This window comes from Phascolarctos cinereus, unplaced genomic scaffold, assembly GCF_003287225.1.
Source record: "Phascolarctos cinereus isolate Bilbo 61053 unplaced genomic scaffold, phaCin_HiC Scaffold_3;HRSCAF=262, whole genome shotgun sequence".
NCBI lineage: Eukaryota > Metazoa > Chordata > Mammalia > Diprotodontia > Phascolarctidae > Phascolarctos > Phascolarctos cinereus.
Window position 1 is genome coordinate 78,881,782 of NW_027555736.1, and position 18,241 is coordinate 78,900,022.

General features: G+C 38.2%; 1 protein-coding gene across 1 annotated transcript in view; it reads right to left on the reverse strand.

Moving 5' to 3' along the window:
- Positions 1 to 18,241, reverse strand: part of PDE6C (phosphodiesterase 6C) — an 83,337-nt gene that overhangs the window by 43,624 nt on the left and 21,472 nt on the right. Inside the window, exons 10-14 of the mRNA XM_020964122.2 lie at positions 16,486 to 16,629; positions 12,558 to 12,626; positions 6,638 to 6,784; positions 5,979 to 6,086; positions 4,112 to 4,221 (exon numbers count right to left, since the gene is read on the reverse strand). Coding sequence (XP_020819781.1) covers positions 4,112 to 4,221; positions 5,979 to 6,086; positions 6,638 to 6,784; positions 12,558 to 12,626; positions 16,486 to 16,629 — 578 coding nt within the window. The remainder of the gene's footprint in view (positions 1 to 4,111; positions 4,222 to 5,978; positions 6,087 to 6,637; positions 6,785 to 12,557; positions 12,627 to 16,485; positions 16,630 to 18,241) is intronic.

Sequence of the window (18,241 nt, forward strand, 5' to 3'; positions counted from 1 at the left end):
AGTCTAAGACCCTATCTTACAGATGAGGAAAGTGGGGACCAGAGAAGTTAATAATTTGCCCAAAGTTATCCAGGAAGTAGGTATAGAAAGGCTGAGATTCAAGGAAGCCAAAGGTATAGGAATAGCAGACTACAAGACAAGGTCAGGACCATGGAGAGCTTGGGATGGGGCATAAGGGCTACTCGGAAGCCAAGAGACCAAGGTGTGGGCTCCTCAAGGTCTTTGTAGCTTTCCCTGAAGCTAGACTCATCCCTTCCTGTTGTTTGGAATTCTAGCATATAAAGAACCAGAAGGAGCAGCTGTGTGGTGCAGTGGATAATGCATGGGCCCTGGAGTTAGGATGACCTGTGTTCAAATCTGACCTCAGATGCTTGACACTTACTAGTCGTATGACCCTGGGCAAATCACTCAACTCTAATTGTCTCCAAAAATAATAGTAATAATAAAAAAGAACCAGCATCTCTTTTTTTAAGAGAAGGCTTTTGTCAGGGCCAGTGCTATACAGATTCATCTGGTGATCCTGGATCAAAATATTTAGAAAAAAGTGAAGGCGTCTGTGTGCAAAGAACAATGAACCTAGAACCAAAAAAAAAACTGGGTTTGATTCCTAGCCCTGTCACTTATCTGTGTGACTTTGGAAGGATCATTTCTCTGGGCCTCACTTTTCCCCTCTATCATCACTTTTATAGTTCTACAGTTTTACAAAGCACATCTCTCATAACAGCCTTCTCAGATAGATAGTACAAGTAGTGTTGGCCCCATTTTACAAATGAGGAAACTGAGGATCAGAGACCATATGACTTCTCCATCATCATATGACTAGTGTCAGAGGTGAGTTTCAACCCAGATTCCTTTTCATACCATTATACTTCTTTCTGCCTCTCAAAAATGATTGGATTTAAGTAGCTTATTTCTAAGGTCTCTTCTAAGTCTAAAATCTTATGATCCCATGTCTTAGATTAAAGACCTTTAAGGTCCCTGTTGAGCATTTATTGGGATCTTACAGGACTTGTTCAAGGGCTATGGTTGGTACCTCCCGATCATCATTGTTCTAGAGTCTCCCAACCAAGGTCCAGGACAATCGTTTATTTTAGCATTTAATCATATATTACAATGCGCTTTAATTTAAAAGTATGCACAAAGATGCTGATTTTTAAAAAATTAACAGACCAAAATTTATATATCCTAATGAATACAGTCCCTTTCAAAGCAGTCACCACTGGCTGCCATGTGTTTATTCCAGTAATGTTCTCTTCACTCAAAACCCATTTCTGTAACTCTTCTTTCTTTCCAAGTTGACAGACAATAGACAATCAGCCTAACTCTATAATAAGCATGCCTGATTTTTTAAAAAGCTAAAATGATATTTTCCATCTACCTTATTCACCAGAATTAGCTTTGAAAGACTTTGAACTGTTCCCCAAATTAAAATCTTTATCTATTGATATATTTGCAAAGGAGAGTTCCAAACATGCTCTAGGAAGCAATAGAATTATTGGAATAAGCTTCACCAGAAGGCTATTTTGAAAGAGATATTTCATGCTTTGAATTTCACCTATTGGATGACATCTAAAACACCTACACTTCATTTCTTCCCCATTTCTCTGCTTATTTGTTCCTTTGGTGTCAAAAAGGATTAACTTCTGGTTGAAATCTAAATAAGTTGTAAGCAGCCTAAAATGATCCAATTTTCACTGATTGACTTTCTGATTCAGTTTCTACAAATACATTGTTCCAAAATATGGAGAATGCTTGTAGAAAGTCTAGTGTATTTGCCTGAAGAATAGTCATATCTCACAAATAATAACTTCGCATTGAGAATGTACATTCATTGAGGACAATCTAGCAGTGCTGGGTGCATATTAAAGTAAGTAAATACATGAAAGAGCTACGATTTCTCCCTCCACCAGCAACTCGGAGCCCACTGTGGTAGATTAGAACAGAACATTAGGTTTGGAATCAGAAATTGTTCTTGTTCCATTGTTTCAGTCATGTCTGACTCTCTGTGACCCCATTTTGGGTTTTCCTGGCAAAGATACTAGAGGGTTTGCCATTTCCTTTTCCAGCTCATTTTACAGATGAGGAAACTGAGGTAAACAGGGTTAAGTGACTTGACTAGGGTCATACAGCTGGTAATGTCTTAGGCCAGATTTGAACTCAGGAAGAGGAGTCTTCCACTTAAGGCCCAGCACTCTATCCACTTCGCCACTTAGCTGCCAGAATCAGAAGACTTGGGTTCAAATCCCAGTTACCCAGGCTCACAACCTAAGTATCATTCTTGACTCCACACTCTCACCAAACCACATCCCTCATATACAACCAGTTGTCAAGCCTTGTTGATTTTACCTTTGTAACATCTCTCTATGTGCCCCCTTCCTTCCTCTGACAATGCTGCCACCCTGGTGTAGATCTTCATCACCTTATTTTTAGCCTACTGCAATAGCCTGCTGATGAGTCTACCTGTCACAAGTCCCTCCCCTCTCCAATCTACCCTCCCCTTAGCTGTCAAAATTGATCTTTCCTAACAGGTCTGACTATGTCAGCCTCCTGCTGAATAAATTCCAGTGGCTCTCTATTATCTCCAGAATCAACTATAAATTCCTTTGTTTGGATTTTAGAGCCCTTCATAACTTGGTTCCTTCTTACTTTTCCAGCCTTCTTACACCTTATTCCCCTCCAGATTCTCGGCAATCCAGTGATACTGGCTTTCTTGCTGGTCCTCACATAAGACACTCCATCTCCCTACCTCAGGCATTTCCAGTGATTGGTCCCCATGCCTGGAACTCTTTCCCTCCTAATCTCTGCCTCCTGTCTTCTCCGGCTTTCTTTAGCTGAAGTCCCAACTTCTGTAAGAAAACTTTCTCAATCCTCCTTAATCTTGGTGCTTTCCCTCTGAGATTATCTCCTATTTATCTTCTATATCTCTGTACAAATATATATGTTTGTATATAATTATTTATATGCATCTATTTTTGTACATAATGGCTTGCATGTTGTCCCTGACATTAAACTGTGATCTCCTTGAGATCAGGAACTGTTTTTTGTTTTTCTGTGTATCCTGGGTACTTAATGTAGTATCTGGCACACAGCAGTCACTTAATAAGTGCTTATTGACTGATTAATACTGATACACAACTCAATGGGGGAGAGAACATTTGACTGAAAATGCAAAGGTCCTTGATTCAGTCCTGGGTTCCAGCAGGATGTGTCAGCCTCAATCTGGCATGCAAACTGTTGTAGCAAAAAAAAAAAAATCGCTCACTCTCATGCATAGAAACCCTGCTATCTGTGTGACCATGGACAAGTCATTTAACCTCTTGGGGGTCTCAAATTTCTTAACTATAAAAAAGGAATAATAATTATTGTCTTATCAATCCCACAGAGTTACTGTGAGAATCAAATTACCGAATATATAAAGCGCAAGTCACTATTAAGTGGTATAAATGTGAATTATTATTGAAGCAAAACTTTTTAATTCTAGTGCCTTCCCTTGGTTAATTATTTTCTATTTATCTTGCATAGAACTTGTTTTGAATATATTTATTTGCATATTGTCTTCCCCATTAGATTGTGAGCTCCTTGAGGTCAGGGACTATCTTTTGCCTCTTTTTGTATCCCCAGCACTTAGCACAGTACCTGGCACATAGTAGGTGCTTAATAAATGTTTATTGATTGAAGCAGTGTGGTACAGTGGAAAGTTTACTGGTCTGGGAGTTAGGAAAGCTGGATTTTAGCCCCAGTGCTGCTAAGTAGCTATGTCCTGATAATAGGGTGACACCGAGAGGCAGCCTGGTGTTGAATTTAGCGTCTGATTTCAAACCGCAGCCATGCTACTTACTACCTGTATAACCTCAGTCCGATCCATTAACCTCTGTGGGCCTCAGTTTTCTTATCTGTAAAACAAGGAGGTTGAACTAGATGACCTCTGAGATCCCTTCTATCTTTAGTATTCATTTAAGATTCTAACAATAACATCAATAATAATAAAAAGAAAAACTCAGGAGTTGAACAGAAAAGGATTTCTTTTTCTTTCTTTTTTTGGCATAGAGGATCCTTGGTTTCTTCAAGAATACATCAATATACATGAACATGGCCTTCTGTTTGCACTTACTTCATCTGATACAAATTGTTGGTGCCTCTGTGATCAATATCATGGCAGAAAGCAGCTGCAATCATAGCAAAGGCTTCCAGATCAGTATAATACTTCTTCAGTTTTCCTGTCTGTTTAAGGAAACAGAGCTGGATCAATGGAAGTAGACTGGTAGAGTGGAAAGAACACTGAGCTAAAGAGTCAAGAGACTGCGGTCCCCCCAGGCCAGCTGTGACACCTCCTAGCTGTATGATTTTGGGCAAGTTACTTCATTCTTTTTTTTCTTTTTCTTTTTCTTTTTGTTAAGGCAATCAAGGTTAAGTGACTTGCCCAGGGTCACACAGCTAGTAAGTTACTTTGTCCTTCTGAGACTCAGTTTCCCTATCTGTAAAATGGGCATAAAAATGCTTCTACTATAATACTTCCAATCACATGGTTGTTGTGAGGAAAGTACTTTGTAAACCTTAAAGGACTATATAAATGTAAGTTGTTATTATTATGATCTACTTCCAGAGGCATAACTAGGACGAGGCAACTGGGCCATTGTTCCAGGATGCTAAAATTTAGAAGGTGCTAGCAGTGTTTTCATTTGTTCAGTAGCACAGAAGCAATAGACTCTAGACTTTATTTAGCAAGAATAATAAGTTGAAAGAGGAAACTACTAAATGGCAATGTACAAATGAGTGTCCTGCTTCCTCCTGCCCTATTAGCCCATGGTTTTCCAGATAGCCTCTTTCCAGGGATTTGGAGTTTTTCTTCCCCACCTTCTCCTCAAGACACACACACACACACACACACACACACTGAATTTGTCTTTAAAAGTTGATTTGAGCATGTGTTTTGTGTTGCTTGCTTCACCTGGAGGTCACAAGTGCTAGTTATAGCTCTATCTGATATACAGGGTAGTTATGAAAACTGCAAATTAGTGATTCCAAGGCTTTTTAGTGTCAACAAAACTGTCATATCCTCATATATTAATCATCTCAGTGCTGTTAGAATCTAATGATTGTGGCTAATATGGAAATGTTTTGCATGACTGCACATGTATAATCTATATCAAATTGCTTACTTTCTCAAGGAGAGAATTTGGAACTCAAAATTTTAAAAAATGAATGTTAAAACTGTTTATATACATGTAATTGAGAAAAATATAATAACTAAAAAAACCTATTAAAAATAAATACTTCAATTATTTTATTCTATTATTTATAACAGCATCTATATACATTTAAAAAATAATAATTCATAAGATCATAGACTTAGAGTAGGAAAGGACTTTAGAGGTCATTAAGCCCAACTCAGTTATTTTGCAGATGAGAAAATGGAGGCACAGACAGAGAGGTTGTGTCTTACCCAGGATCACATAGAGTCTGAACAGGATTTGAACCCAAGTTTTCCTGACCTCAAGTCCAGTGCTCTATGTACTTTGTCCTTCATATTGCCATGCGAAACATACTTATAAGGAGGCAGCCCAGCGTGGTGGATATCTTGTTAGACTTGGCGACAAGAACTGGGCTCAAATTCCTTCTCTGATATTTATTTATTAGCTTTGCAACCTTGGGCAATTCACTAAACTTCTCTGGACCTCAGTTCCCTCTTTAGTAAAATAAAGGACTAGAGAATCTTTAAGCTCTTCCCAGCTGGAAGTCTATAATTATTGTGGCTCTACTAGTGATTTCTTTCATCAAGTTTTTCTGAAGTTCTGACAAAGTCAGGAAGAAATTGGTAAGCCTTGAAATGTTGTAGAAATGTGAAGTGTCATTATTATTATTATTATTATATCATCATCATCACTATCACCATCACTACCACCACCACTATCGTCATCATCATCATCATCATCATCATTGTCCTTCTTTACAATTATCTATAGGGTCCCTAAACCCACCATTAGCAGGGTAAACATTGTCTGTCCCACATTGAATCCATGCCGCCAGTTGTGATACGTGACAGATCGGTAACCTTTTCTCACTGTGTACATCCATCTGGTAAGGACCTATGGAAAAAAGGAAGGATGAAAGGAGAGTAGGAAGGAAGGAAGGAAGGAAGGAAAGAAGGAAGGAAGGAAGGAAGGAAGGAAGGAAGGAAGGAAGGAAGGAAGGAAGGAAGAAGGAAGGAAGGAAGGAAAGAAGGAAGGAAGGAAAGAGGGAAGAAAGGAAGGAAGGAAGGGAGGAAGGAAGGAAGGGAGAGAGGGAGGGAGGAAGGAAAAAGAAAGGAAAGAGAAAAGAAAAGAAGGAAGAAAGGAAGGAAAGAAGGAAGAAAGGAAGGAAAGAAGAATAAGAAGGGGTTAAAAGATCTTTCAGACTTTGGAATCTAACCCCCAAAGGCTAAGAAGGTCTGGAATGGTGTAATTGACAATCTATCTTATCTAAAAAAGGTCACTTTTGTTTAGGTAGGTTTCTACACACATATTTGCAAAGTTAATAATAATTCTTCTCAGTCAAAACCCAAACTGAAAATTCACCATTTCTAAACACAAAAGACATTTGTTTCAAGAACTATCTGAATTGCTATTCCTAGTGATCGAGTAAATGAATATCATCTAACCTCCACAGGCACTTTGAACTTTTCCACAGCTTTTATTTCAAAAAATAACTGGATCCCACATTTAATCAATCCATGCTCGGTAATGGGGAAGTCACTGAAGTGGAATTCATAAAGTTCTATGTCCTTTGGATTCGGCAGCTCCTCTTTCTGTTAAAACAAGGGTGATATAGTCCAGATAAAATCGACCTTTCAGGCTTTTTTAAACTCACAGATCTCGAACATTCACAAGGTGATGGAGGGCTGGTCAATGGGAGTCCCATCCAGCTGTACAGTGGAGAGTGGGTTCCACATTACAAATGCCTGGAACCAGGCTGACTCAGCCTCCACAAGGTGCATGTCCGCAGGCAAAACACTGCATGCTCAGAAGGTGGGGCTCCGGTTGGCCAGTCCTCTATTAAAAACAGCAAAAACAAGTTGCTTAGATAAAATCTCAGGTTGTTAGCAGCCAGTGAGTGCCAGTTTTCTTTCTCCAGACCCCACCTTTTCTTATTGTTCCAATGTTAATTATAGAGTAAGCACTTCTGAATTCAATTCAATTATTTATAAAATGCCTAGGATGGGCCAGGCACTGAGCTTCTATGGAGAGAGATGAGACAAAGGACACAAATGAATAGTCCCAGCCTTATAGGACAGTAGTTCTTAACCTGGTGTGTGTGAAACTCATTTTAAACATTTTAAACACACACACACACACACACACACACACACACACGCACACACGCACGCATGCACACTATAACAGCATTTTAATATAATTGGTTTCTTTTGTAATCCTATAAAGTTTACTTTATGAATTTAAAAACCTTATTCTGAAAAGGTGTTCGTAGGCTTTATCACATTGTCACAGGGGTCCATGATACAAAAGAGCTGAGAAACCCCAATTCTAGGAACCCACATTCTACTGGGTGAAAATAACTGGCACTCAAAGAAGTAAATACAACATATTTGCAAAGTAAACAGGAAGTAATTCAAAGAGGAAAAAAATAACATTTGGGGATATCAATGAAAAATCTTAGATAGAAGGTCATACTTGAGTTGATCCTTGAAAAGAGTTAGGAACAACAAAATAGTGCCTACTATGTAAAGAGTACAATACTAGGCACTAGAGGGAAGAGAAGGGATACACTGAGGATTTGTGATCTCAGATATGGATATTCTTTCTAGAAATGACGATCAGAACTTATATACAATTGGAACTCCTATCTCTTGTTGCTGTGTCTGACTTTCATGACTCCGTGGACCAGGGTGGGGAACCTGTGGCCTCGAGGCCACATGTGGCCCTCTATGTCTTCAAGTATGGCCCTTTGACTGAATCCAAACTTCACAGAATAAATCCTTTTATTAAGGGGATTTGTGAAAATGGGCCATGGGACCACACGCCATGGACCATAGCATGCCAGGCCTTTCTATCCTCCCCTATCTGTCAAAGTCTTTCCAAGTTCATGTTTGTTGTTTCTATGACACTATCTCTCTCTCTCATCCTCTGCCGTCCCCTTTTCCTTTTGCCTTCAATCTTTCTCAACATCAGGGTCTTTTCCAATGAGTCCTGTCTTCTCATTATGTGGCCAAAGTATTTAAGCTTCAGTTTTAGTATTTGACCTTCCAGTAAATTGTTTGAATTAATTTCTTTAATTATTGACTGATGTGACCTCCTTGCTGTTCAAGGGACTCTCGAAAGTCTTCTCCAGCACCACAATTTGAAAGTTTTGTTTCTACGGTGCTCAGTTTTCCACATGGTCCAACTCTCACAGCCATGTCTTGCTACTTGAAAACACATAGCTCTTGTCTCCTCCTATATCCTCCATAGGAGCTCTTCTCATTAAGCCAGTGGTGGATACCAGAGGAGGATGTGGGGTGTTCATGGAGTATCCTTCATTCTTGCTAAGCAACTAGTCTATTTTTTTCAGTCATACACTTCCCTGATGATAATCTATGACTTCTCTTGTGCAAATTCTTCATTTATAATGTGTTGCTGATCACTAATGCTTAGGCACCTTTTAAAATTCAGTACATTTTCCACTAAGTGCTTGAGAAACATATTAGCAAAGCCAGATGAGGAAATTATTAGACAAGTGGAGAAATAAACTGGAGATTTTCAGGAGGAACTACATGTGAAAAAAGCCAGAACAGAGTGAAGAGGCACTGGGATAAGAAAAGGGACACTGTGGCTAAGGTAGTAACCTTATATAAGACTTATAGTAATAAGTCTTAGCCTTTTTTCTGGATAGATAGGTAGATAGATAGATATAGATGGGCATTTATTTATGTAATTTATGTATAATTAAAATAACCATGTCTTTGACCAGAAGGACAGCATGGACTAAATAGATAGAGGACTACAAGCCTGGGAGTTAAGAAGAGCTGGATTCAAGTCCTATTTATGACACATACTAACTAGCTCTGTGAGCGTGGGAAAAAATCACTCAACTACTCAGTGTTCCCAGCCAACTAATCGAAGTTATTTAGTTATGGATGACTTTCTGATCTGCATTAGAAAAGAGAATTTCTATACCAGGAAGTTCCCTACATGAGTGAAAAAAATATAGTTTTAGATTAAAAAAAAATTCCTAACTGAAATTGGAATAGGGTTGTGGGACTTGGGATGAGGGCCAGGGCTGGCAGGGTAGTTTAAGAAAAGACAGAGGAGGAAAATTCCCTCAGAATATGATAGAAATTCAAGACCATAGTATTCCCTTAGCCTCAAATATACCATCAGTGTCAAGGAACCAGGCTGAAGATGCCAAACCTGAGGGTAAATTATAAAGTACTATGAACCTTTCTCTGTTACTGACTACCTGTATAGCTTTGGGCAAATCACTTCCTCTCTAGGCCTCAAATTCTGTATATTAAAACAAGGAGAATGAATTAAATGGACTCTAAGATCCCTTCCAGATCTAAATTTACTGCTGAGTTTGAATTCCTGCTCAAGAGAATATGGTCTGCACCCCATGTCCTGAAAAGACTGGTGTTAATTGCCATGGACAAATCTCTGCTTTTATTCAATGGGTCAGAAGCAGCTAAATACCTGAAAGATTGGGAAAGGAAGAGTGTCTGCTTTCAGGTGCCATTAACCGTATTGGGCAAGCAGATCTCATGTTCTTTGCCTCATCTGGAAAGCCATATGGTTGAGATGTTACTTTTCTGAGGTCACAAAATCCAGAGAGGAAATTGAGATAATAATTCAGAGCTTTCAGGGTTTTGTTGAGTTGATTAGATTTCCAAACCCAGCCTGATAACATGGATTAGGAGTCATGTGTCAACAGACAAAAAGTGTACTTGTTACATAACTATAATGGGAAATTCCTTAAACCATTGAACATGACAGTGTGTTCCTTCCTGAAAGGAAAACCTTAGATACATCATTTGCTGATTTTCCTCATTTCAGGATAATGTGAAAGAAATCAGCTGGGCTAAACTAGTTTCCCAAATGTGGCTGGGCCTTAGGAATTAATCAGTAAGAAGTCATAAAGTGGAGGCTTTTATCAGCATGTAGAAGATTGACCAGATTAGACAGGGCAGGGCTTGGTAATTCCATTCTTAACTCTCCAGGGGACAGAGTAAACATGTTCAAGGAGAGCCTCCACTGGAGTGACTCCTTAGGAACGCAGCTTGGCACACAATGGGGGTGGGGAAGGACTGAGCTGGAGAACTTTCTTATATTGGGTAGCAATCATGCAGGGATCATTCTCCAATTCCCCCGTGCTAGGTGGTGAACTGATTGTCAAATTTTCATTGTGAGTATTCGCACCACAGAAATCATCAGACACTATAATCCAGGCTTGGTTTATTGTTTTGTTGATTGTCTAGCCATAAGAAAGTGAAGAAGAAAATGCTAATAATGAAATTAAACTTCAAAGTATGTCTTGCACACATTTCCCCCACTCTCAACGATGAAAACTGTTGGGAGCTTTAACTTTTGGAGTGATGGGAGGTGCTAGAGAATTAAGGAAAGGTAGGTAGGCCTTTCTCTCTGTTTAGGAGGTTGTAGCCTAACCCTGCCACATGCTAAGACACATGTATTTGTCATACATGAAAACTGGTGCGCTCTTAGCAGGCCTATTGGCCATGTGACACGTGATGGGGTAAGTGCTGGTAGAACTGTAGATATTTTTGAGTATATGTTCAGAGCACGTGCATCAATAGCAAAATGGGGTTTTCACCTTCATTTTGTTTTCACTTAGGCCTCTTTTTCTAGGAAAAGTAATTTGGAGTCATTGACTTACAAATGGGTTATTCCAAATGTTAATAAAAAGTTGATTGGGACTTTGAACATACTTCTTATATAAACAATACTTTGGTTCTTGAGTTTTCCTGTAAAACTTTGTCTTACTTATAATATATAATACAAAATAAATATAAATTAACTATAGTATTATCTAGTGTATTTAGTAAGAATTGTGGCCACTCTGAAGAGATCAGCCAAGTCATCCATGAAGGAAAAGCCAAGTAGAAAAACAATGCATATTATCCAGTTTATGACAGGTAGTTGGATGGACAGTCCATTGAATTTGTCCATCAGATTTTGGACAGACAGAGAATATGGACAATGACCTGGGCTCAAAACTGAATAGAAGTGGAGTTAGATTGCATTTGGGAAATTTTGCACAGAGTGCTTTCCATGATCCCAATCTATACCCTGACACAAAACTTGATCTTATAACACCAATATTCCCTTAGGCATCCTCCAATACTCCATTGTGTTGCACAGGCAACCACATTTTCTCAAAGGCCCTTCCAGCAAGTCACAAACTGAGGATAAAAAGGCTTTTTTTTTTTTTGCTAAAAGGCTTTCAGATTAAAAGGCTTTTGCTAAAAAGGCTTTAAGTATGGTCCTGCTAAAATAGAGCTAGAAGTGAACATGGCTTTCCATGGGAGCTGATATTTCCTCAAATGGAGGTTCCCAGGAGAAGCTCACAATTTGGAACAGGAAGACAGGTATTTATATTCCGAGCTCTTAGCAAAGTGTCTGGCACATAGCAAATCCTTAACAAATGCTTTATCTAATCTAAACTTGCTCTTTGCTGATATTCTATCTTCTGTCTCCCATGCTAGGCATGCACTTCTTCACCTCTACTCTGTAGACACCCTAAATTCTTTCAAAAATCAGTTCAATGGCCATCTCTTCTAGGTTGGCTGTTATGAGTTGGCCCTTCCCTCAAAGACAATATTTGTGTATATTTTGTGTTTGCCTGTTTTTACATACATTTGCTCCACCAATAGAATGTAAGCTCCTTGAAAGCGGGGACTAAACATTTTTGTATTCATTTGTATTTCCAGCTCTTAGCATGATGCCTGGTTCATAGTAGACACTTAAATGATCGTTGAACGAATAAATGAATAAATGACTGAAAGAATTAGTAACTGAATGAGTGAATCCTGGGTAAAACAAATAGAGTAGTGTAAACTATATCAATATATTCCTAAACTGCATTTGGGCCACTAAGTGGCTCAGTGGATAGAGTGCTGGGCTTGGAATCAGGATGACCTGCCTTAGACACTTACTAGCTGTGTGACCCTGGGCAAGTCACTCAACCCTATTTGTCTCAGTTTCCTCATCTGTAGAGGGAAATGGTAAACCATTCCAGTATCTTTGCCAAGAAAACCACAAATGGGGTCATGAAGAGTCAGACATGACTGAACTACAAAACTGCATGTAGTTTGAACACCAAGAGGTCCTTAACCTATAGAATACTTTTTATGCAATAATATATGTGCTAGGCAGTGTGGATAAAATAAAAGATGGATTGGGACCTACAGGTTCAGTCTTTGATTAATAAGGATAATCTTTCCCCATACTTCGCTCAGGGTGCTAGCAGAGGTGGTCTGGGTAACTACCTAAGCAATAGGAGGCATTTCTCTTAACACACATAGTAGCCCTTTTGTCTCATGAGGCCACTAAACATAATATGAGAGTACTTACCAAAATCTGGATGAGTTGTTTCTCTTCACAGTCTTCAATAATATTTGTATTCAATTTCTCTTTGTATTTCTAAAATGTAAAAGCCATTGAAATAGTAAATTTTTCTGAAGCAGAAATTAACCCTTACTGAATTCTTCTAATACTGTTAATAGCAAAAGTGTTGGTGGGTTTTTAAGAGGGGGCCTGGCTTTCTGAATTTCTGGGAGATGGACTTTTAAAGAGAAAGAACTATCATCTGTTTACCCTGGAAGAAATATGAGGACTCAGTCCACTGGAAAACGTTTCCCTTTGTTACCTTACAATATCATAGAGCAAGCTATACTTGGTAGAACTGAAGCCAATTGTATAGGGGTGTAATTTTAAGTATTTCTTCATCCTCCTGAGGTGGCTATTTTTACCCATATTGTTTCAGAATATTCATCTTTCCCTCTTTTCTCCCGACCATCATTCACACATTTGCAGAGAGTAACTATCTGGTAATCTTCCTGCTGACATCTAATGCAGTAATTTTCAAGATATGATCTATGGACAATTAATGTTCCCCAAGAGTCTTCCAGTTATTGTCTGAGCTGGTTCCTTGCAAGAAGAATATTTCTTTTCTGGAGCTGCATCATAAAGTCACCCTCATGGAACCATGTTATGAAATTGTCATATGTTTATCTTATGTTATCTTTCAGATGACCTTTCTATAAGTAAGAAGGAGAGGTAAGGAAAGATAAGGAAGTAAGAAGAGGGAAAAGATCTGGGCTCTTGCCCCATAAGATTTTAAAGCTAAAAGGTACCTTAGAGATTGTATTAATGTAACCCATTCATTTTGATTCTGAGAGAGTGGAAGGGACTAACGTAGCAACCAAATAGCAAAACTAAAACTTTTTTGTTTCCCAACACATAGTTCAATGCTCTTTCTATTAACAATACTGCCATTTGGTTACTGGCTATGTGATGTGAGACAGGTCTCTTGACCTCTCTATTTCCCAATTGCCCTATTTGTAAACTAGTAATAATAATAATAATAATAACAATAATAATAATAATAATAATACTTGCCCTATCTAAGGATCATGAAGAGTAATATATGTGAAAACATTTTGAAAAGTATAAATTGCTACATATAAATATAAAGGTTTTTGTTCTATTCTTTTATTATTAATGTGCAATGGACTATTGCACAGGATTTGTGTAGCCAAATAAAATATTTCCTTATTTTATTCTTACTCTTATTCTTATCATTATCTTCTAAGATATTCACTTTTCAGTATGACCATTGTCCAATAAAATTGCATAATTTATAAACTTTTTCCACCTCAAAGAGATGTTTCTCAACTAAAGAATTTCATTTTCAGATTTGTTTTACTTAAAGGGTGATTTTTCCTTTATTTATTCATTTAATATTTACTTAAATACAGTGTTTTTACACACCTTTAATTAAAGCCCTATATTGATGCCTCTTAATAACATAAATATAACTTTGTGTTCTTATAGACTATGCTAGTGGTTCAAAAATTCTCATGAGTATGGAAAAGCTTAGATTATGGTGCTGGTAAGATCTTTGTGTCTGAAAAGCGAGGACCAACCTATGAAATTTTGTAAAAATTCATCAAGAATTTGGCTTCCCAGTGATGATGATGATGATGATGATGATGATGATGATTTGATTTTTTCTGCAAAAGTAACTCAGAACACACCTAAATTACTGTGTTCAGTTCTGGGCACCACAGTATAAGAAGACAAATAAGTTGTTAATCATATAAAATACAAAAACATAGTATTACTATTTTAGCTGCAAATAGCTACCTTAAAAGTGATTTAATTATCCTGTTTATTAAAGCTCCTGTTTGTTAATCAGATTATTTTACAGCACATGAAAGCACATGGGAAAAAAAAGTTGCAAAGTCTTCATTATGAAGATAAACAAATTCAAAGTTAAGACTTTTGGACTGATCTCCAATACTGTGGTTGAAAGGGCAGTGCTCAAATAACAGAGAAATGCAAGCTATTTGGCTTAATCGTTTTCCTTAGTAACCATTGCTGGAGCTACATTCACCTTCCCTAGAGTAAACCAATGGATGTTTGCACAAAACGAATACACGATTTTAATATTAATAAATTCCCTTGAACACAAGCGCAAGATTTTTCCATGGTAGATTTCATTTACTTTAAATTTCATACCAGCCTGGCATTATGGAAAGATCCCTAACCTGGGAGTCAGGAGGCGTGGGTTTTAGTCTTTGCCCTGGCACTGACTACTTTTGTGACCTTAGGCTTTTCTATGAATGGCAAGTTTCCATTATAATGTGACAGTGTCTGCAGTACCACATCCCCCCACCCCTGCTTTATGGATATTTCTTCCTTTCATTGATTTTCTTTTTTTCTGCTGAAAGTAGCCATTGATTTGCCTGTTCTGAAGTCAGAAAGCTTATCTTTATGAGTTTAAATCTGGCCTCAGATATTTACTAGCTGTGTGACCCTGGGCAAGTCACTTAACTCTGTTTGTCTCAGTCTCCTCATCTGTAAAATGAACTGGAGAAGGAAATGGCAAACCAATCCAGTATCTTTGCCAAGAAAACACTAAATGGGGTCATGAAGAGTCTGATACAACTGAACAATAATAACAACAATTTCTGGCATTAACAAGTTGAAGGAGTTGGAATCTGCTGGTCATGGATTTACAAATGACAATGCCACATTCAAAAAAAAAGTTGAGGTCGGCTTATATAGGTTTTGATTACATTAGACAGATCCATAGGAAATGATGATTCAGGTGTCAATACATCAAAGAAATGTGATTTTGTCTATAGAACCAGAGCACATTCTATCTATGACAACCCTTTAAGAGAATATAAATTAGTTGAGAGTAGTGGTTGTTTTCCCCACTCAAGCACTGTACTTATCACATAATGTATAATCATATGTCATAGCTATCATAGCCCTTAATATAGTGTTGATTGGTCAATCTATTGATTGATTGACATCACCTAGTGGATCGGTCTCAGAGTGGGCTTAGAAAGATTCAATGATTTGCCCATGATCACAGAAGGCAGAATTTGAACCCAGATCTTTTGCAAGTCTGATATCCTATCCATTATTGCATGCTGCTTCTCATTCACAGATTTAGATCTGCTTTACAGATAAGGTCCAGAGACGTTAAGTCACTAGCTGAAAGTCAAATATTTAAAATAATTATTTTTAGCCCAATCATTATATATGCAAATGTTTTCTAGCCAATTAAAAAATCCATACTATTTTAAATCATGAATAGGGTGGCTATTCCAAGCAGTCATATTTTTATGCTTGCTATGGTGTTTTAACTATTGGTGTTTATGTGGAAGCATGATGACTTGCTATTCTGGAGTCAGAAATCTGGGTTTGAGTCACATCTTTGTGACCTGGAGCTAGTCATGTCCTTCTCTAGCTTCAGTTCCTCTCTGTAGAATGAGAAGGTTGAACTACATATAAGATCCTTTCCAATTCCAACATTCTCTTTCTTTCTCTGATCCAGGAGCTAGAAAGAGTAGAGGGTTAGGGGTGGTCTGGGCATGGAAGTTCCTTTCTTCTTCTATGAGACACCATTCTTTTTACTCGATGATGAACTTCAATGAGCCTGGGCATTGCTTTGTTTAATCTCCAACTCCCAAAGCCCGAGAATATAACATTTCACTATGTTTAATGAAATTCCATCATAGAAATTCTGGATGGCCTGATTAATTTATCACATAGGGATTTTTATGTACGGTAAATCTTATCTTGGCCATGTCAGCTCATCTTCATCCCCTTCATGGCCTCTCAGTAGGAGAAAAATCACAACCCATGATAGGCATGTTGCTTCCCACTCCAGCATGAGTTTACCACACTCCAATTCTAGGTGACTTGGGGGAATTCCAGGGAAAACAGGTAGTTAGCTGTCTGGAAAGCTAAATTATACACTTACCAAAATAGACTCAATTTCACCAGTAGTAGCTTTGGTCTGGTACATGAGCATTTCATAAGCAATGTCCCTTCTGTTTTCCAGTTTATTCATTTTCTCATAGGTGTCAGTATTTAAAAGAGACCAACCAAGAAACTGTGTAAGAATCTGAAATAAAAGAAAACTTCTTGAAGGTACCCAGATATAGGAATTTGGGTATGAAAAACATCTTGGCCCCCATCAGTCAATATCCTCATTCTCAGCCATTTGGTTTCTTGCTTTGATCAAGCAAGAACAATACTCATAATTATAACAATAATTAGGGTCATCCTTGATTGTAGAGTGGGGGCATTTGGGTGGCAGAGCACCAGGCCTGGAGACAGGAAGATCGAGATTCAAATCCAGCCTTAGACATTTACTAGCTCTGTGACCCTAGGCAAGTCATTTAACCTCTCTCTCAGTTTTTCATCTCTAAGGGGGGGGGGATAAAATAGAACCTACTTCTCAGGGTTGTTGTTAGCATAGAATGAGATAATGTTGGTAAAGCATGTAGCAGATTTTAAGTGCTATATAAATGCTAGCTATTATTATTCAGTGGAGTCTAGGACTGTAAATTCAGGAATGGTATACTTCTTTTCCATCTACTGGTTGCTGCCTGAAGTTCCACCACTAACACGGAGCAATATTCACCTTTATTTTGAAGGCTTTGATCCCTGTTAGACTGAAAATACTCCTAGAAGGAGAGATTTAAGTAATATAAGTCCGAATGAATTAAGACTCCGAGAACAAGTTTTGTTAGGGGAGATTCAAGGTACATAGGAAGACATGGAAAGTTAGAGAGGGTACAACTGGACTTGGAAAAGTGGAAAGGGGAGGGGAAAGTGGGGAAAGGGTCATTGACCACAAACTTGGCCTATTTTACAAACAATTAAGAATATAAATGTGAGCAATCATTATAATTACCTATTACTCTGCCTAACACTGCCCCCAACAGTAATATCATAATATATTGAATGTGAAAGCTACATCCACTCTTCTTTTTTTTTTTTGATTAGGCATTGGGGTTAAGTGACTTACCCAGGGTCACACAGCTAGTAAGTGTTGTGTGTCTGAGACCGGATTTGAACTCAGGTCCTCCTGAATCCAGGGCCCGTGCTCTATCCACTGCGCCACCTAGCTGCCCCTACATCCACTCTTCTGAAAGGTAAATTACCCTACAAGTCAGCTTTTAGCTGATTTTGAATATGGGATATAGACTCAATTCAATTGAACAAATATTTATTAAGGGTCCGCTATATGCAAAGCACTGTGTTAGGTGCATGCAAATAAAATAACCTTTAAGAAGATTACATTCTACTGGTGGGATAATTGTTAAATGCCTATGTACTAGAATTTCATTAGAGGTGTTAACAATGTCTGTCAGCAGTGAGGTGAAACAGAGCCTGAGATGTCAGCAAGAAAAGAAGGGTGAAAAGGGGAGGGGGAGCACCAAAGGGTTATGGGATCATGTATCTAAAGCTGATAAGAACCTTAGGGGTCTTCCAGTCCAACCCCGTCACTGAGAAGATGAGGATTTACAGAGTGATGTGATTTGTGCTAGGTCACACAGTTCTCTTAAAAATGAGAAACTGGGAGCTGGGAAATAGGGTGATTATGGGACCATAGGAGGGAGAATGAATTAAGAAAGAATAGAATGAGTTGTGTGTGACAGCCAGTAGTTAAGTTACCTACCTCAGAGCAGGAGGTAAAACTCTTTTCTCCATCACCCAATTTGGGGAAA